The 21544-nt window shown below is 36.4% G+C and overlaps 1 protein-coding gene across 3 annotated transcripts in view; it reads right to left on the reverse strand.

The window, feature by feature from the left end:
• The window catches only part of LOC131037314 (separase), a 103190-nt gene that overhangs the window by 19713 nt on the left and 61933 nt on the right, over nt 1-21544 (reverse strand). For all 3 annotated transcript variants that reach the window (XM_057969425.2, XM_057969434.2, XM_057969415.2), the window contains exon 20: nt 20927-21127. In XM_057969425.2, the coding sequence (XP_057825408.2) occupies nt 20927-21127 (201 nt within the window). The remainder of the gene's footprint in view (nt 1-20926; nt 21128-21544) is intronic.

Consider the following 21544-nt stretch of genomic DNA (forward strand, 5'->3'; position numbering starts at 1 on the left):
TCCTCTTGCTCTCAAGCTTCTTCATGAGCTCCCATTTTTTCCTTTTCCGATTGACTTCAGCGGGGTAAGCATTCCTAATTAAATCCTCACTTTCATCGAATGAATGGAAATAGCCCTTCTCCTTTAGCTTGTATACTCTGAGATCATTTATACATACCTCAGGGTCAAAGTGCCTAGCTTGGGCAACCTTCAATCTGTAGGTTTTTACCAAAAAATCTTGTACCTTCTCCAAAGTATCACAACCTACAGTGAATTCTTTAAAAACGGTCACCCTAGGGAGGAGCTTTCCCATTTTATCTGATTTAATCTGCTCTCTCTCCATCCACATTAATTGCCAGATTACTTCAAGGAATGCTAGCCTAGGAGAGACAAAAAGTGGCAAAACATGGGGTGCTTGCTCACACCCGTAGACCTTGATAATAGTGCAATTGCCATACAAATAGAAATCCCCAAAATTGTGGATGAAAGCCCCCTCTGGATATATCATTCCTTCAACCCTAAAACTCCTTATCCTCAAAATCTTAATAATATTCTTAGGTAGCCTGGGCAACCTAATCACAAGCCTTGACAAAAATTTCATGACAAAATGATCAAAGAAAACAAAATAATTGCCAAAACCTGGATCCTTTCTCCCACACCCAAGTCCATCTTTGTACTGGCCATGGAAGACCTTTGTGTGGGTTATTTGTCCTTATTGTTAATTTTGGACCCCAATAAGCCCTATTCTAATAAAGAATCAGATGCCATAGTAAAGAATAATGTTTGAATTCCAGCTTCTCTTTTTGATTCCTTGCTCCCATTAACCCCTCATGAAGCTTATCATGAATAATAGCCGCAAAGTCATATAGCTCATTTATTGAGGGGTGTTGGATGTTGATGGCAATCATCATGAAATCTATGGGCATTTGAGTAAGCCTGCAATCCACCCCAAGAACCTGCCCTAATGCATAGTAGGTCTTAACAAAATAGGGCTCACAACACTCCAATCTGAAAGGCTCCTTTTCATATGGTAGAACATAATTCTGTGAATTTTTGTAAAAAAATTTCATGAAATGAGGAACGAAGTCCTTTCTATACCTCTCCCTTTTATATTGGTAATCCCTTTGCAGATCGTTTATGTTGATTCCCTTGATGGCATACCCATCCAAACCAAAACATTCAACAATGGCCCTATGTGAGACGTCCAATAAGACATAGCCCTATGCAGTTCTCACAGTCTGGCTTATCATAAGCATCAGCTAGCTCCCTTATCAACATTGGCTCCACAAAAATGTTTGGCACTATCAGTTTTCCCAAATTCAATGTCCAAGGATTGGACACTAGGACAGGTTTGTCTTTGTTGCCATAAAAGGAATAAAATATATCCCACCCCCTTTCCTTTGTTAATGCATCTCTGCATCCTGCCTCCTTATCATTGAAGGCAATTTTGAGGCTATCATTTATGGAGGACCCCTCAAACAATTCTAACAAGTCCTGATGAAGGCTTCTTGTTTGTCTGGTTGGCCTCTTCGTAGCTTCTTCTAACTTCTGCGCAACTTCATCCTACAATTCTTCTGCAGTCATTGCAAGAGCAAGAGGCGTAGTAGGCACTGTTTCTGGTTGCTCTGCTTGAGCTGAGGATTCTCCTTTAGAGGGTTTTCTAGGTCACTTTGCCGCTTTGGGAGCTGGCCTTTTCGCAGGTGCACTTTCCTTAAATCGCTCAAGAGAGTTTTCTTTTTGTGGAATTTGTTCTTGAGGAATTGGGGCTTCCTCAATGGGAGGGTTTTCTACAACAAGGGTATTTTTTGCAAGAGGAGGGGTTTCAGTGGCAGGTACTTTAGTGGAGGCTTTATGGGCAACCCTTCTCCTCATCTGAATTGGCTTCCTAGCTTTAGGGGGGGGGGTGCTCCTCATCCAAAGACTCACTAGTAGAAACAATAGTGACAATCTTCCGAATTGTCTTTCTTTTCTTCTTTGCGGCCTTTTCCTTGGGAGGGGAGCTTGCTTCGGCCTCCTCAAACATTTGCAGGGCAATTTGAGGGTTTGGTTCAACAACGGGAGCACTCTCAATCACTGGCATGGGCGGAATTACGTCAAAAGGGACAGCATGGGTAATCTTTGGCACCACAGAGCTAGTGTCAGTTTCAGGGATACTCTCAACAGTGGGAGTAGCAGAGTTTTTAACAAGGGAAGCCATTTTAATTCCTAAAGCAAAGGAGAGCTTGGAAAATAAAATGCAGACACAAACCCTACAGACTCTAAGGCACACACAAAGAGCTCTGCGTATTCGCAACTATAGCAAACTAACAAAAGCACAAGGATGGTGAAATGATGAACTTACTGGTTTCCTTTGCTTGGCTGAATTTGTTGGAGGGTGTTGATTTGCTGAATTTTCTTTCGGACGCAAGGTATGGGAGAAAACTAATGAATTTCTCTTTTATGGCAACGCCATTAATTCATCTGTGTCAGATAGAGTTAGTCGTTGGCGCCAAATTTAAATTTCATTCGTTGATCAGGAGATGAACGGTTAAGATTGTCCTCTAACAACCATCGAATGATGACATGGCATTCAAAAGACTCTCTTGGCCATCTTAGACTTTTCAAAATTTATATCATTTGAATTGCTTTTATCATTTTGTGATTTTTACCATCTCTACGAGATAAGCCTTCCTTAGATCCCTCCTTGTTTCCTTATCTCGCACCATCTTTTGCTACCTTGACAATCCTCGCGGGATAAGGTTCATATGCACTTTAATCTACTTTTTATCCCGTGGCACAACTGTCATCATTGTTTTTCCTCGCAAGAAAAGGTTCGAAGTATATCTTTTGAAAATCTCCTTATCCCGCATTGCTCATAACTCCTTGTTGTCTTTCACTTTAAGGCGCTTTTCCTTGTGTGTTTTCTCCACGCAGGAACGCACGCGATAAGAGATTCTCTTGATCTCGACTTGTAACCCTTATCCCACGTCCACCTTTGAGTAGACGAAATTCCCTGCGGGATAAGGTTTTTGTGAGAGTCCTTTCTTACCCCTTATCCTGCGCGACCAATCTTACCAAACCTTCACTTGTTATTTCTTCTGCTACCTCTTATCTGCACTACCCTTTTGTCGGCCTAGGAACCTTGCGAGATAACTTTTACCTTGTAACTTTTATTTAATTTAGGAAAAGGGATTATTTAAATAAATAAAAGTATTTATTTAAATGAGAAATAAGGCTAGAAGAGAATAAATGAATTAATTAAATAAATAAAGATTTATTCAATTAATAGAAGAATTAGGCTTAAAATAATTAAATAAATAAAAATATTTATTTAATTAGACAGGACAATTTTAGGTGTCTACACCCTTTATCCCGTGCAATCCTTTTATTGTCATGAAGTGACTGCAGGATAAGGATCCCTTTGTTACTCATGTCTCCTTCTTATCCTACGGTGCTCAATCACATCTTCAAATGTGCAGCGCAATAAGTTTTGTTCTTTGAGCTTTGCTACTTCCTCATCCGGCAGGGTCGAGACCTCTTGCCTAAAAGCCTACGAAATAATATTTTTGTGTTTCCTTTGACACGCTTATCCCGCACAACAGCGACACTAAGGCGGGCACTTAAGTGGATCCTTTGAGCACATGGAAATTAGCCAAGGGCAACATGACCATGTGAGGGGGCCTTCTCTAGGGGATTCTAAGACCTTTTATCATGGGGATTTTGCAACACTTAGGAATATAATAAAAATTTAATGCAATGATTTCAAGCGGTGATTCCTAATACATGGGGCTGATGAACGAACGATAAAAAGGCCTCCCAACCCTGACTTAAAACCAGGTCACCAGGGAATACAAGTCAATTGCAAAATATAACATTGCCCGGGAGAACAAAGGGAAAAACTTTGATAGGTATATAACCTCGTTCAAAAACCCTAAACCGTAAGTTCCAACACACAGGCAGGGCACAAATAAAACCATTTTTTAAACACTTCCAACAATGGGGAAGCTAAGATATGAAGGCCTTTCATGACTGTTGTAAAATATTCTACAATCACATTCAACTCAAAATCAGTGATAAAATGTGTTTTTTTGTTCATTATTAACTCTAAACTCTAGATTATGAGTGTACACATACCAGCACAATGACTTGTATAAGCAAAGAATTCTACATTAGAAACATGACATTCACCATTGAGTTATACAGTTGTGGCTATGTAGTTCATGTTCAACACCCTCCTAAACTATGGCTATGTAGTTCATTTTCAACACCCTCCTGAACTATGCAATCCCCATAGCCTTTAAACTGGGAACTATTATGACCAGCATCCTTGCAAGTTTGGTAGCTCAGTTGTTGTGCGATATTTCAAATATGACATATTCGTATAGCTACTTTTGATTTTCAGTATTATGATCAAGGGAAAGGAAACACTTAAGCATAACTTTCTTCCAAAGTTCATGGGAATATCATTCATATCTAGTAAAATAGTAACTAATGAGATGACTCATCTTAACCCGAGAAAAACCTAAGTAAGATGTTTTAGAATAGGGTTAAATCCTAAGTTACCGGTTCGGGTTCGAAGAACCAGTACGCCGATGCAGTAAAATTTTGAAAAGGGGTTTGGGTTTGTTTGGGTTCGCTAGTACAAAAACATGTACATTATATATATATATATATATATATATATATATATATATATATATATGCAGCCTATAAGCATGAATGAAGATTAGCATGTCACATAGCATCATATAAACAACAAAACCAACATAAAATTGTAACCATATATATATATATATATATATATATATGCAGCCTATAAGCATGAATGAAGATTAGCATGTCACATAGCATCATATAAACAACAAAACCAACATAAAATTGTAACCATAGCATCATGTTCATATCATAATAGCATCATATACATGAAGTTTAATATAAAAATGACAAAATATTCAAGTATCATTGTTTCAACTTTCAACAATTTAAAGTTTAATCATCAAATGGATTCTCTAATTCATCATCCTCGTTGTCCTCCTCCTCATCCTCATCATTGACATTGACATTGACATTAGATAAACCAATGCCAATGCCACTTGCACTTGCACTCGCACTATAAGTTTGCTTGCTATCCGAGTCATCAAATACAACAAGCTGAGAAACGGAAGAATCCAAATCAGTATGCTTTGGCTCTATATCTCACATCTTTGTTTCCCTTTGGTTGTAGTCACATTGCTTGTGTGAAAGAAGACGTAGGTTGGAATGCACATATACTAAATTCTCCGCTCTTTTTTATAGCAACCAATTGCGCTTCATTGTGTAGATGAAAGAGTATGTGCTCAAATTTCTTTCTGAAGCAGATGAACTAGCAACCTATGAAGACAAAGTAAACAATTAATGTTATACATTTATTAGAATAAAAATTAAAAATTGCTAGCAACCTATGAAGACAAAGTAAACTATAAATAAACTTGTGATAAATTTTAATTAATTAAACTTACTTGTGATAAAACTTTGACAACGAGGGGTTGTAGGTTTTGGAAGCATTTGCCATGGAAATATCACCAACTGCGAGCATTCATCTTGGATCTATGACGAAGAGCGTCAACACTTAGACCATTTCCATTTGCAAATTCTATGAACTCATTTGTAACATTATCTTGCAAATCATCATCAGGATAGAGTCTAAAGAATGCTACCTTGTACCCATCAGATACTTCTAGATCTCTCCATGTTGGAATCATTCCTAGTTTATCAAGAAATTGATTGCTATAATACTTTGGTGTCAAGGCATAGGCAAGAAGATGCAAAGGAGTGGTCATCTTAGTCCACCTTTCTACAACAATTGCTTCCACTTCTTTGAAGAATTTCTCCTTGCGGTCATTCCCTCTTGCATTTATAATGCACTTCATTTTTCCAGGCATTGAGTCAATGCCATCATAAATCTCACCAATGCAAGGCCTATCCATGTCGGTATAGTGAATCATGCTCATAACGTGCTCAATGAAACTAAGAAGATGTGTCACCAGATCCTACCATGACTCATTCAATATTCGTTCCCTAATTTTTGCTGCCCTCTCACTATTACTCTGCTTGCATATAGTCCAATTTGTGTTGATCACCATATTGCAAGTTGTCGCTTTAACTTTCAAAAGTTGTCTCAAGACGATTGTGTTTGATGCTAAAAAGGTCTCAGCAACCTAGAACACAAATTAATGGGAAAAAGATTAAAAAATAAAGCCAAACTTTAAAGAAGAATGCACAATATAGCTTACACAATGATATTATGAACATTGAAAATTTAAAAATCCATTGAGACATGTGGTGATTTGTGATGAAAATTTGGATGTCCTCAGCTTCTGCATACACATCTTTGATCCATTTAATTTTATTCTCAATCTTTTGTAGCATAAGATTGAGTGGATGGACTGCACAAGGTGTCCAAAAGATGTGATCATAGCATTCCTCAACCAACAAACCAGCAGCTCTACAATTTTTTGCGTTGTCCATTATGACTTGGACAACATTGCGCGGTCTCACTAACTCAATAGCGAAGATGAGAATATCTGCAATAAATTGGCCATCTTTTACTTGGCCCTCACAGTCTGCAGCTTTCAAAAACATTGCCCCTCTAGGGGACACCGCTATGACATTGATCAAGGGACGATTTTTAGAATCTTTCCACCCATCTGAAACAATTGATACACGTCTCAGCCCATGAATCCCTTATGGGCTTTAATGCATCTTCAACCCCCTTTACCTCTTTATCCAATAAGGTTTCACGTACCTTCTCATAACATGGGCCCTTATACCCTCTTGGAGCTTCATTAACACTTCTCAACATTTTCTTCCACTATGGGGAGCGAACAACACTCAAAGCCAACCCATTTGCATATATGCACCTTACTACATCTTGGTCGGCAATGTCTCAACTCTCATTTTATAATACCGTTTCTAAAGGCCCCTTTGTTCTTTTGTGTGTCAAGGGTGCTTCACTTTGAGGTTCAACTGTGGAAAAGAAGGGGTGGTTTTTTACTACAACATTAGGATTAGATGGGGGTTGCATTCCCTTCGGTTTTTTTTGTACGGTTTCATTCAATCTGCAGACTTCCCTCTCTTTTGTTGCCTCATGCTCTCTAATATATTTCATCACCGTCTCATCTAGTATAGGTTTACCCTCTTTTCTAGGGCATTTTTCCATGCCTCATCCCGGTATTCCACACAAATGGCCTGCCACCCTAAAATATGAACTATTACGTTCTTTACCACATCCTTGGCATCTCCAACAGAATCCCCCACCTCCTAGAAGCGGTCATATAATGTCAACATACTTACATAGGGGAGAATTTGGATCATTTCTTTGTTTTGATTTTTCATTTGTGCCAAAGGAGGAAGAGGTAGATGCCATTCTAGTTCCTATGCCAAGAAATAATATGAACAAATTCAAAACAAAAACAAAATAATTTAAAACAATTAATGTTTGACAATTTGTGAAACAAAAATAGTTGAAAAAAATGTTCAAAAGCCTACCTCTTTCAGCCAATGGGAGCTTGCAAATGTGTGGAAATGATGCTGCAACACTTGTTGAAGCTTCAAAATTCAGTCATCAACTCCTCCTATTTGATTTTGTAAGCCAAACTTTGTCCACCCTTTCTTCAACCTGCTAGCAAAAAACTTTTGTTTGCAACACAAATGAGGGGAAATGGACCAAGTTTATGTTATAAAACTCACTTTTAAGCTTTTATTTTCATTTTTTGAGTGACGGATTTGAAGAAAAAATTAAATTTTGCAAAAAATATGGCATTTTTTGGCTGTCGGCCAATTGGGTTCGACCTAGGTCTGCCTTGCTCCGCCTGGGCTTGACCTAGGTCTACCCGAGTCCATCCTAGCACGAACCACGCCTGTGGTACACAGACCTGTTGTGACATTTTCACACATCGCCGCATTGCAAATGGGGACCCCCCACTTTTTTCATTTTTCTAGGATAGTGGTAGAGTGTTTTGCTATTAGCCTTTGCGTTGAGGAGGTGTAGTTTCTCAAGTGTCCATGAGGGAATTAAATCAAGTCTCTCTCTCTATTGCTTAAGTGATGTTAGTCAGTTGTCAAAGCCTAGGAAATGAATGATTATATGATGATCATTCCATTTGATCATCATCATTGGCTTGTGAGATGTGAGATAAGGTGTCTTGGGCGAAATTTGACTAAGTATAGAAAAATTTCCTTTGCTCTTCAATGGCACTAACAATCAATTCCTTTGCTCTTCCAAGGCATTGACAGTCACTTCCTTTGACATCATAGAAGGCATGATCAACATACAAAACCTTTTGATCAAGGATGAGCATTTGATATCTTGTAGCATTCCTTCTCTTGCATTTGAGTGAATAAGGTTGCCTATTGTGGCGAAAGACTAAATGGAAGGTGTCAAGTAAGGTCAATTTGAACAAGATAGGCGAGGAGGATTGAAAGGTGAATCTGTTGCCCCCTGTTGTGTTTTTCCTTGATGACAAAAAGGACTCATTGTATTGCCATTGTGATGTTTATGACTTGTCGTGATTCATAGTGAATTGATTTTGGTTCATCCTCAGATGTGTTTTTCATATGGTTACTAATGATTTGAGTCATGTGCAGAGTTAGCTTGATAAACTGGTCACAGGTACAAGTTCTTGTTCACAGGTATAGGTTTACTAGTTCACATCATCACAGAATTATATGGCAAATGGTTCAGGTATATGACACTTTATTATGCTGCTTCAATTGGTTTTTGCGACAGTTGTTTATAATCTATTGATAGCACTTACAATGGCTTTGGTGCTCATTTTGATATTGAGTTTATTATACAGTGATCCATATATGTCAATTCATTTAGACATTGCGTACAATACTTTTTGTTATCACAACGGTGATTTGGTATTGATTCATACATTGGCATTAACACAGGGTAATTCACAACTTATATGGCATACTTTGGTTTATATTTACTTAGCAAACCATGGTGCATGGGCAATAACATTATCGCTTTTAAAAAGAAAACACTATAAACAAGTGCTTGTCAGCTTCTAAGTTTGAAGTTTAAAGAGCTAACAACAACACTAGCCGACACACTTAAGTGAATACTCACTTAACATCTTGGGCATGACATATTAATCATGTGTCAACATGACACGCTTGGCCCAACCAATATGATTACGCTTTGATGGGTCACTTTGTTGACTTGGCATACTATGATGACATGGCAATGATTTTGCTTGGAATTATGTGTTTGACTCATGGATTTAAAAATTCATTTCACTTGCATTTGGGGCTCAAGTTATTATGACTAGGGCAAAAACACATTATGTTTGCTTACTTTGAAACCCTACATACTGTCTGCCACCATGCTTGAGCTAGAGTTGGTTACAGGGCCCTTTGTGTTCAGTTTCTTCTTGTGGGTTTCGAATATGATGATTTGCGGACAGTGTAAATTTCATTGGTGGGTTTCATGGCCGATTTTGTTGGGGTCTTTGGCAAATTTCAAGGAATTTTAACCTACAAGTTTTACCTTCGAATTTTCACAAGTATTATTGTTTCGTTTTCATGACAGCGCATTTGAAGTTGGTTAGTATAAGAGTGAAAGGATTTATTGAGTTCACTCTCTTTTTGAAAAACAAGAAAAGGGGGTTTTGCTTATTTTTAATTATCTGGTTCAAAATCAAAGTTTAAAAAGGGAGACATAGAAAATGAAAATTGAAGTTTTTCATTGCTAGTTTTTACTTTCACTTTTGGGGGAAAAAAAAGAAGTTTTGTGTTGTTCGAATACAGGGAAGATTATCTTACATTTTGATTTGATTTTTCAGTAAAATGACATATGCTAAAAGTTATTTTTTTTGTTAGTTTGGAGACACGGTTTGGAGACACAGAGACATTTCATTTGATATAAAAAGACACTTGGATATTTTCAGAGAATTCTTCAGAGCATTATTTTGTTGATACTTGAGATTCATTGGTTACTCTGGTTTTCATAACAGAGTTTTTATGAGATTTTGTTTGTGATTCTCTGATATTGTTACAGAGATTTATGAGAGATATTCATGTACTGTATTAACAGTACCTTGTAATTGGAATCATTGAACATCATTATGCAAAACTTATACAATCAGTGATAATGTAATTGCACATACATAGTACAGTTATAAGGTTATGAGTGTTTGTAATCAAAGACATATACTTTGCATGAGGAATAGGGGTTGGTGCTTCAAAATTATTATGTACAGAGTTGGTGCTCTTTGAGATAATAGAAAGAAACTTTTACCGAGTGGTTTTTCTACCCCAACGGGGTTTTCCACTCATGAAATTCATGGTGTTGTGTCTATTTTTGTCTCTTAATGTGTTCCATTAGTTGATGCTCTGATATTTCAGTTCATTTGTTATTTCATGTATGTTGTTTACAAGTTGTTATCTTTGTAGTACACAATTTAAACTTGTTGAAAAGACAAAGTCATTCCTATTTGAAAGCATCAAAAAGATTATTCATCTTGATAATTGAATGATCATATTTACATGCTTTAATACTAGTTTGGTTGTTAAATGGTTAAGTTACATTGGTTCAAATTCTTGGCTTGCAAATTCACTGTCACTCACCAGTCTCAAATTGTTAAACAAGGTTGTGAAAGATTAAAAAAATGTTTTGAAGTGTTTGTTGAGTCAAAATTCATTCACGCCGATTAACCCACCCCCCCCCCCCCCCCCCCCCACTCTCAGAGTGATTTCACTTCCATCAAGTGCTATCAGAGCATAGGGTCCCTCCATATAGGTATGTTTTAGGGATTGATTCTAGTTTATTGGAAGTCTTAATGGCTCAAGCACAAGAAGGTGCCTCACTTTAAAGAACTCCATTTTTTTAAGGCTCGGATTATGTGTTCTGGAAGATTAGGATGGAAACATAACTGATCTATGTTCCTGATACTATTCCCATAGATCTTGATGCTAAGTCAAAATATGAGTTAAATTCAAGAGCTAAGCATGCTCTCTTGTGTGGACTCACAAAGGATGTCTTTGTTAAGGTCATGCATTGTAAGTCTGACCATGAGATATAGGATAGCTTGAAACTATCTATCAAGGAGATGCAAAAGTCAAAGAATCTAAAATTCTCACGCTCAAGAATCAATTTGAGTCTTTGAGAATGAAAGATGATGAAACTATTGCAAATTATTTTCTCAGAATTGAAGTTGTTAATTCTCAAAGGGGTCTTGGTGAAACAGTTAATGAACGAGATGTAGTAAGAAAGGTATTAGAAGCTTGTTGCCTAAACTTGAGACTAAGGTTTCAACCTTAGAAGAAAAGAAGAGTGTTTCTACTATGTCTCTTGATAACTTGCAAGGCATACTCGCAGCTTATTCAATGAGGATCGGTCGCAATCCTTCCACTTCTAAAGAGTCTCCTATCAAAGCTGAGAGGAAAGAAGAACCTGACAATGATTCTGAACTTTCAGATACTATAGAAGCATTACTAGTTAGAAAATTGAAAAAGAAGCATAAGGGCAAATTACCCTTATAGTGCTTCAATTGTGGCAAAGCTGGACATTTTGTTGCTCAATGTCCTTTTGTCGATCAAAATAGTGATGAAGATAAACCTGAAAAATTTTACAGAAAGAAAAATTGGAATCCTAAAAAGAAGTTTAACACTTTGAAAAAAAAGAAGAGTCTCTTTACTAAAGAAGACTCTGAAGCTGAATCGGATGACTCACCTTGTGAAGGTCATGAGACACTTTTTATGACTGAAATTGAACTCCCTAAAAAGACTAAATCTAGCAATGGAGAAAAATTATCTAATCTTGAAAATTGTGAAATAGATCTAGGAGGAGAACTTCTTTGTGCTCTTCAAGAAATCAAAAGGCTTAAAAAATTAGTGGCTACACATGAAAGTACTAATCAGATTTTACAAACTTTGCTTGCTGATAGTGACAAGAAAATTCACACTTTAGAACAGCAAGTTAGTTCCTTGCAAAAACAAGTTGAACAGTATGAAGGTACAACACATCTAAATGAGATACTTAGCAAACAAAAACAACACAAAGATTTAACTGGTGTAGTTTTTGAAAAAACAAAAACATCAAAGCAGAATTTTAAGCCAGCAGACAGACAGCCCTATGTTCATAACAGAACACCATTTAGGTTTGGCTTCTTTAGTGGCTATTGTTTTTATTGCAAGAATTTTGACCACACGGTTGGCACTTGCAGAATCTTGATGCATAGAACACCTATGTTTGGACACAAACAAGCCTATGGTTTTCCAAACACACTGAAGTGTTTCAAGTGTAATACTTTTGGACATACTTCTAATCAGTGCAAGTCAAAGCCAAATGTAGAAAAATTGTGGAAACCTAAGTTTGTACCCAGCACAAAACAATCAATGCTAGTGCAAACTGCACTTCTTTCTAAAAAGAGAGCAATGTGGGTGTTGGACAATGGATGTTCACACCATATGACAGGAGATAAAGATAGGTTCCTTCATTTGGAAGATTATGATGGAGGCTTCGTGAAGTTTGGTGACAATTCAGGTATTCACATTAGAGGTAAAGGTACATTACTTTTGAACAATGACACTCCAATTCATGATGTATATTATGTTGAAGGTTTAAAACACAACCTTCTGAGTGTCAATCAAATCTGTGATAGTGGATACAATGTGTCCTTCAATTCTCAAGGTTGTGCTATTAAAAGTAGCTCTGGAAAGACAGTAGCTATTGGATTAAGAACTGTTTGTAATATTTATAACTTGCTTGACTCTACTGAATCTAAAAATATTGAAGGCATGTGTCTCATGGGTCAAGTTGACGAAAATTGGTTGTGGCACAAATGCTTGGGACATGTAAATTATGACAACCTGGTTCGCATCAGCAAAAACCAAAATGTTACAGGTCTGCCTATCCTAAGTAAACCAACAAATACAGTATGTAAAGAGTGTCTAAAGGGCAAACAAACAAAGGTGTTTTTCAAACCTAAAGAACACTCTTCCACAAGACCATTGCAACTTGTGCATACAGATTTATGTGATCCTACAAGGACACAATCAATCAATGGTGAAAAATATTTCATGCTTTTTGTTGATGACTATACTAAAATGGTAGTATGGGTCACTTTTCTTAAGCACAAATCTGAAGCCTTTGACAGATTTAAAGCATTTCAAAAAGATGGTAGAACGTGAATCTGATTTGAAACTGAAATGCTTAAGATCCGATAAGGGTGGTGAGCTCACATCACAAGAATTTGTAGAGTATTGTGAAAAACATGGAATTAAAAGGCAATATGCTACTGCCCGAACACCTCAACAAAATGGGGTGGTTGAACGAATGAATAGAACTGTGAAGGAGATGGCTCGTACAATGCTTAATGAGGCAAATTTGCCTGATAGGTATTGGAAAGAGGTTGTTCACACAACTGTTTATATTCTGAACCGTGTGCAAATCAGGGTAAAATCTACCTTCACTCCTTATAAACTCTAGCATAGTAAGGCTGCTTCTATTAAATATTTCAAGATTTTTGGATGCAAATGCTACATTAAGAGAGATGAAGAAAATCTAGGAAGCTTTGATACTAAAACGGATGAGGGTATCTTTCTCGGATATTCCACTCATAGCAAAGCTTATAGATGTTTCAATAATAGGTTGAATAAAATTGTTGAAACAGTTAATGTAAGTTTTGATGAACAATTGCTTCTAGGTGATAATTTGCAGGATGTTGAGGACACTCCGGTGGGACTTGACAAAACTCCCAAATCTGTTGAAGCAGATGCATCAAATGAGGCGGTTGGTTCAAGTTCCAAAGCAGTTACATCTCCAAAGACACCCTCCAAAGCTGTCATCAAGAACCATCTGCAACATCAGATCATTAGTGATAAGGATGCAGGGGTTCTTGCCAGAAGTAGAGCAAGAGCTAATGAGCAAGCTCAAATGGCTGAACACTATTGCCTGGTAACTGATTTTGAACCTAAATCTGTTTCTGAAGCATTAATTGATGATTGTTGGCTGAATGCAATGAAAGATGAAATTAGTGAAATAGAGAAAAACAAAACTTGGGAACTAGTGCCTAGACCAGATGATAAAAATGTTATAGGAGGAAAATGGGTGTTTAGAAATAAACTTGATGAATCTAGAAATGTTGTTAGAAACAAGGCACGTTTAGTTTGTAAGGGGTACGCACAACAAGAAGGTGTTGATTATGGTCAAACATATGCACCTATGGCTAGATTAGAGTCAATCAGAATCTTCCTGGCTTATTCTTGCTACAAAAAATTTTAAGTTTACCAAATGGATGTTAAAACTGCTTTTCTTAATGGCTATCTTGATGAAGAAGTGTATACGGAACAACCAGATAAACCAGAAGGCTTTGTATCTACAGATAAACCAGATCATATTTACAAGTTGAGAAAGGCTCTTTATGGCCTTAAACAAGCTTCAAGAGCTTGGTACTCCAGATTGGATGCCCACCTTACAGCTAATGGATTCACTAGAGGTAGAGTGGACAGCAACTTGAATGTCAAAGTTGAAGGTGATGACATTCTAGTTGTTGAGGTATATGTGGATGATATTACTTTTGGCTGTAACAATGAATCCATGTCTAAAGAATTCTTTAAAATCATGGAATCTGAGTTTGAAATGTCTATGTTGGTTGAGTTAACTTTCTTTCTTGGTCTTCAAGTTATGTAACTTGAACAAGTAATTTTTCTTTCATGGACCAAGTATACAAAAGAAATGTTTAAAAAGTTTCAAATGGCTTATTGCACACCAGTAAGTACTCCAATGATGACTAGTTGCAAGCTAACCAAATCTGATGATTCACCTGAGGTAAATCAATCTGAATATAGATCCATGATAGGTAATTTACTTTATTTGACAGAATCTAGGCCTGATTTGATGCAAGCAGTTTGTTTAGTCTCACAGTTTCAATCTACTCCTAAACAGTCACATTTAAATGCAATAAGGACTTTCAAGTACATTCAAGGTACAATAGACTATGGTTTGTGGTATCCTAGAAGTAATGATTTCACTCTTGTTAGTTTCACTGATGTTGATTGGGTTGGGTGTATGGATGATAGAAAAAGCACTAGTGGTGTTGCTTTCTTCCTAGGAGATTGTCTTGTTGCTTGGCACAGCAAAAAGCAAGATTGTGTCACTCTGTCTACTGCTGAATCTGAGTATATAGTTGATATAGCATGTTGTACTCAATTGATTTGGATGTCTTATCAACTTGCAGATATGGGTTTTTTTGTTGCTAAGCCAATTACAATTTTCTATGACAATATAAGTGCAATAAATCTTTCTATGAATCCTGTTATGCATTCTCGCACTAAACATGTAGCAATCAAATTACATTTTCTGCGAGAAAAAGTGTTAGCTAATTAATTTCAAGTTCTGTATGTGCCTACCCAGACACAAGTAGCTAACATTTTTACTAAGGCTTTGCCTAAGGAAGTGTTTAAAAGGCCGAGTGGGAGTTATCTCTCAATCTGTTGTTGCTTAACTTTCATGCTCAGATTTAGGGGGAGGTTCGCTCTCCAAAAGCAGTATTTTGCTGTTTCACTTCGATAATTTCTACTACTTGTCACATTGGCAGCATTATCTTTTTCATGGCTTTAGCATGTTTTGTTGCCCTTTGTCCTTGAGACAAAAAGGGGGAGATGAGCATTATTGATTCATTCAGTTTCTGGCTCAGTTACCGGTTCTTGCCTAAACTGGCTGGGTCCTGGTCCTGGTCCCTGCCCGGTCCTGGTCCCAGCCTGGTTCGCCCTGGGTCCCACCCGGGTCCTGCCCAGGCGGCTGGGTTCCCTGTGGGTCCTACGTGACAGGACCCACAGGGAACCCAGCCGCCTGGGCAGGACCCGAGTGGGACCCAAGGCAAACCCAAGAGGACCCGGGTGAACCCAAGCCCGTGGGTTCCCAAAAACGGGGCCCACAGGTTAGAAAGCAATTAAAAACAATTAAAAAACAATTATTTTATTTTTATTTTACATCTAAACCCTAATCTGCCCCTCTATGATGCATTTCATGCATCAAAACATGCATTCAACCTATTCTACTTGCATTTTTGATGATTTATGATATATCAATATCAGAATATTTATTGGCATTGGCAATTATGGATTTATGATTTATGATTTATCTGTTATCATTTATGTATCATTGTATGGGAAAGTTACATTGTATGTTTCATATTTGTATGTTTGAACTGTGAACATATATAATTTTGATGTTTGAAGTTTGAACATATATATATATATTAAAAAAAATTAAAAAATATATATATATGTACGGACGAACCCGTACCCGTACCCAAATTTTTATTTTTTTCGCCGAATCCGCGAATCCGTACCCGAATCCGAACCTGAATCTGAACCGGAACCGGTAACTTAGGTTTCTGGCATTTTGGAACATATGATGGCTTGTTTTTTGCTAGCTTTTGGCATTTTGGAACATATGATGGCTTGTTTTTTTGCCATCCAGGACAAAGGGGGAGTTTGTTGACCCTCTATTGTGTTTGTCCTTGATGACAAAAATGACTCATTGTAAAGGGCTCATTGTTTTGGCATTGTGATGTTTATGACTTGTCATAATTCAAAGTGAAATGATTTTGGTTCATCCTCATATGTGTTTTTCATATGGTTACTGATGATTTGAGTCATGTGCAGAGTTAGCTTGATAAACTGGTCACAGGTACAAATTCTTTGAGTCATGTGCAAAATTAGCTTGATAATCTGGTCACAGGTTTCAGGTTTACTAGTTCACATCATCACAAAATTATATGGCTAATGGTTCAGGTATATGACATTTTATTATGCTGCTTCAGTTGGTTTTTGCAACAATTGTTTATAATCTATTGATAGCACTCACAGTGGCTTTGGTGCTCATTTTGATATTGAGTTTATTATACAGTGATCTATATATGTCAATTCATTTAAACATTGCGTACAATACTTTTTGGTATCGCAATGGTAATTTGGTATTGATTCATACATTGGCATTGACACATGGTAATTCACAGCTTATATGGCATACTTTGGTTTATATTTACTTAGCACACCATGGTGCATGGCCAATAACATTATCACTTTTTTTTTTAAAAGCACCATAAACAAGTGCTTGTCGGCTTCTAAAGTTTGATGTTTAATGTGCTAACAACAGCACTAGCCGGCACACTTAAGTGAATACTCACTTACATCTTGGGCATAACATATTAATCAAGTGTCGAAATGACAGGCTTGACCTTACCAATATGATTATTCTTTGATGGGTCACTTTGTTGACTTGGCATACTATGATGATATGTCAATGATTTTGCTTGGAGTTATGTGTTTGACTCCTGGATTTAAAAATTCATTTCACTTGCATTTGGGGCTCGAGTTATTATGACTAGGGCAAAAACACATTATGTTTGCTCACTTTGAAACCCTACATACAGTTCACCGCCATGCTCAAGATAGAGTTGGTTACAGGGCACTTTGTGTTCAATTTCTTCTTGTGGGTTTCGAATATGATGATTTTCGGACAGTGCAGATTTCATTGGTGGGTTTCATGGCCGATTTTGTTGGGATCTTTGGCAGATTTCAAGGCATTTTAACCTACAAGTTTTACCTTCGAATTTTCACAGGTATTATTGTTTCATTTTCATGACAGCACATTTGAAGTTGGTTAGTATAAGAGTGAAAGGATTTATTTGGTTCAGTTTCTCTCTTTGAAAAAAACAAAAGGGGATTTTGCTTCTTTTAATTTTCTGGTTCAAAATCAAAGTTTAAAAAGGGAGAGATAGAAAATGAAAATTGAAGTTTTCCATTGCTAGTTTTTACTTTCGCTTTTGGGGAAAAGGAAAGAAGTTTTGTGCTGTTCGAATACAAGGAAGATTATCTTACATTTTGATTTCATTTTTCGGTAAAATGACAGGCTGAAAGTTATTTTTTTGTAAAAATAAAATTTGTTTTACTTTTCTGCAACAATGTTCTTTTACAAACCCTAACTAGGATTAAGATACCCTAGCTCGAGGGTATACTTTGGAGACACAGAGACATTTCATTTGATATAAAAAGACACATCATTGAGAAGGTTGGAGGTTAAATATTTTCAGAGAATTCTTCAGCGCATTATTTTGGTGATACTTGAGATTCATTAGTTACTCTAGTTTTTATGAAATTTAGTTTGTGATTCTCTGATATTGTTACAAAGATTTATGAGAGATATTCATGTATTGTATTAACAGTACCTTGTAATTGGAATCATTGAACATCATTATGCAAAACTTATACAGTCACTGATAATTTTGTAATTGCACATACATAGTGCAGTTATAAGGTTATGAGTGTTTGTAATCAGAGACATATACTTTGTATGAGGAATAGAGGTTGGTGTTCCTTGAAGTCAGTGCTTCAAAATTATCATGTACAGAGTTGGTGCTCTTTGAGATAATAGAAAGAAACTTTTACCGAGTAGTTTTTCTACCCCAAGAGGGTTTTCCACTCATGAAATTCATGGTGTTGTGTGTCTATTTTTGTCTCTTAATGTGTTCCATTAGTTGATGCTCTGATATTTCAGTTCATTTGTTATTTCATGTTATACACCGTTGTCCTTGAGTTCTTATTTTGTTTACAAGTTGTTATGTCTACAATACACAATTTATACATGTTGAAAAGACAAAGTCATTCCTATTTGAAAGTATAAAAAAGATTATTCATCTTGATAATTGAATGATCATATTTACATGCTTTAATAACAATTTGGTTGTTAGGTCACATTGGTTCAAATTCTTGGCTTGCAAATTCACTGTCACTCATCAATCTCAAATTGTTATACAAGGTTGTCAAAGATTAAAAATGTTTTAAAGTGTTTGTTGAGTCAAAATTCATCACTCTTATTCACTTCGTCAATCAAGAGGTTCCACATTAGCATGCCTAGATACAATGCACCTTACTCATCATATGGAGGCACAAACTTTGAGCCACCTACCCCTCAAATTCTATTGATTCGCATTTAGTATTGAACCTAAATGTAAAATTCTCATTGGCCAGAGGGAGTTGTTGTAACAAACCCTAATTAGGGTTTTCATTTTGTAATCTCGGCCATTGATTGTGAATCGATCCGAACCGTTCATTGTAAAGAGCTATCTATAAAAGGCTCACTCTTCTCATTTGTATAAGTTAATAGTCAATAGTCAATAGCGGGTTAATAGTCTAGAAATAGTTAATAGTTCAACAATAGTGAATAGTTGATATATGCTACATAGCAAGCAATTAGAATAGATTAGGAGAAGAAGAAATTATTGCAAAGGCTTGTAAATGGATATACTCTTTTCATTGAAGATATGGTGAAATGTGTTATTTCAACAAGCTACATGTTTTCTACTTCTCATTTGCTTTCATGTTAATTAGTTGAATGATAGAGCATTGTACATGATTCATGGTGAAACTCTTAATCCATACCACTAGCAGTTTGTTGATTGCAAATTTGCCTTGTGTGGTCAACTGGAATACTCGAATGAGCTTAAGTTCACTTGTTATTCAATCATTGATATGCATTCAATTAATGGTGTCTATGTTTGATAATGATTTGAAAATCATCTAATTTCCTTAGAAGATCGCACTAAGTTTTGTGGAGTTGTTGCCTTGCATGTCAAAGAAAGGCTTAGTGGAGTTTCACCAAAGGTTGTCCATGGCTCTTGCATTTTTAGGATTAGATTAGACTCCTTCAACCTTATTTCTTTTGCTCTTTTATTTTCCAAGCAAGTAATTAGAATCTAAGTTCCAGCAACATCCAAATGTTCAGCATTCAAGTATTCAATGTAAGTCCCCTTGTATTACCAGCAATCACATCAACCATTGAGCTTATCCACGAGTCAAGACCTGACAGTAGAAACCTTAGAGTTGTCTCATTTGATCGCGAAGTAGAGCATTTGAGAAACTTTATTCAAGAGCAGATAAGATACCTTGGTATTTTATTTTGTATTTGATTGTGCATAAAAAACAAATCAGCAAGACCCTATCCCTATCCGGACCGCAGGTGGATTGGACTAGGACCAGGGGGCCATGAGGGTGAACCCAGAAACTTAGGTTAAATCCCTAATAAAGCATTGGCTAAATGGTAACCTTGACAAATAAATATACTTTAACAACTTGTGTAAAGGTGCAAGGTGGCTATTGGGTCAATCCCGAGGATCAATTAAATGAAATAAATGCTTTGGCCAAGGCCACTAATTCAAATAATTAGACAAAATTATTTGAGTTAAAATTAAGTCACTGCATGTGGGTAAATGGGCATATGCATTGATATTATGTTAGGCATTAATAGGTGGCATGTGTTAGGTACTCATTTTGCACGGATTTCACACATGTTGACCATGGCATGCTAGATTCTTTGTGATGCGTCGGGCTCCCTTCATCGGGTAGCACGGGGAAGCCTATGCCTTCATGGTAGGGTGGAGATTGTTCCGGTTATGCTCTCTCTCTCTCTCCTCTCTTCTGCTCAAGTTATGGGGAAAGGACGGAAGAGGTTGGCTTTCATTGTTAAATTTTATTTGGAAAATTTTACAAATTAAGTAGCTGACTATTATTTCAGTTCAATTTTCCTTCTTATGTTATGTTATGCATGATCAGGTGGCTGTCATAGTATGATCTTATGCTAAAATCTTGTTGCTCGGAATTACTTTATGCTTCATAATACAATCGTAAACTTGTGCTTTATTCCAAATATGAAATTCAATCAATGATTAGTTTCTTTATCATTGTGATGATAAACGGTTTAATGAAATTCAATCAATGATTAGTTGTATATGGATCTTTTAGAATATAAAAAAATTTATTACAAGATGACGAGAACAAAGGAAACAATTGTGTAACAATCTTTAAGTTCAATCTAACTTACGAAGAGGAACTGTTTTGACCAGATTCTTAAATAACAAAAAAAATATATCTACCAATTATTGTAATCAAATAAACTAAATAAATTAAAGAGTACCTCACTCCTATCAGAATTTTGCGATGCAAGCTTTGCATCCAAAACAGCAAGGTGCTCCTCACGTAACGTTGTTCCAAGAGAAGCCTGATGAAAATATGCAGACCAATGACTTCCAGAAAGGTTGCTGATATAATCCTCAGGTGCAGAAAATAGCCCACCCAAAGCGAATGGCATGTGAACAATTGCCAGCAATATTGACACCTGTAACATGAAAAATTCAGGAATGAAGGATATGCACATTTCCAGAAATTATGAATACAGAAAGCAGACCAATTAAAGAAAAGACATTGTATTCCATACATTTACAAAACAGCAAGCAAACATATTGCAAATTTTTAGTTCAGATAGAAAATTTAAAAAAAAATCACCATATTTTTTACACAAGAAATAAAATAAAATTAAGAAACTTTATTAATATCCAGAAAAGACCAAAGTAGATAAATGGGACTCTAACGTACAGCATGTCCAATATTTAATCAAGAGTTCTAAAAATAACACCAAAAACTATAACTAGAATAGTACAACTATATCTACGAAAGAAGAGAACATATTAGGATGGAAGAGTCAAGGGGTCCTAGACAAGCCAAACTCTATAGAAGTGAAATATCATCAATTCTG

The sequence above is a fragment of the Cryptomeria japonica genome, chromosome 6 (genome assembly GCF_030272615.1).
Source record: "Cryptomeria japonica chromosome 6, Sugi_1.0, whole genome shotgun sequence".
NCBI lineage: Eukaryota > Viridiplantae > Streptophyta > Pinopsida > Cupressales > Cupressaceae > Cryptomeria > Cryptomeria japonica.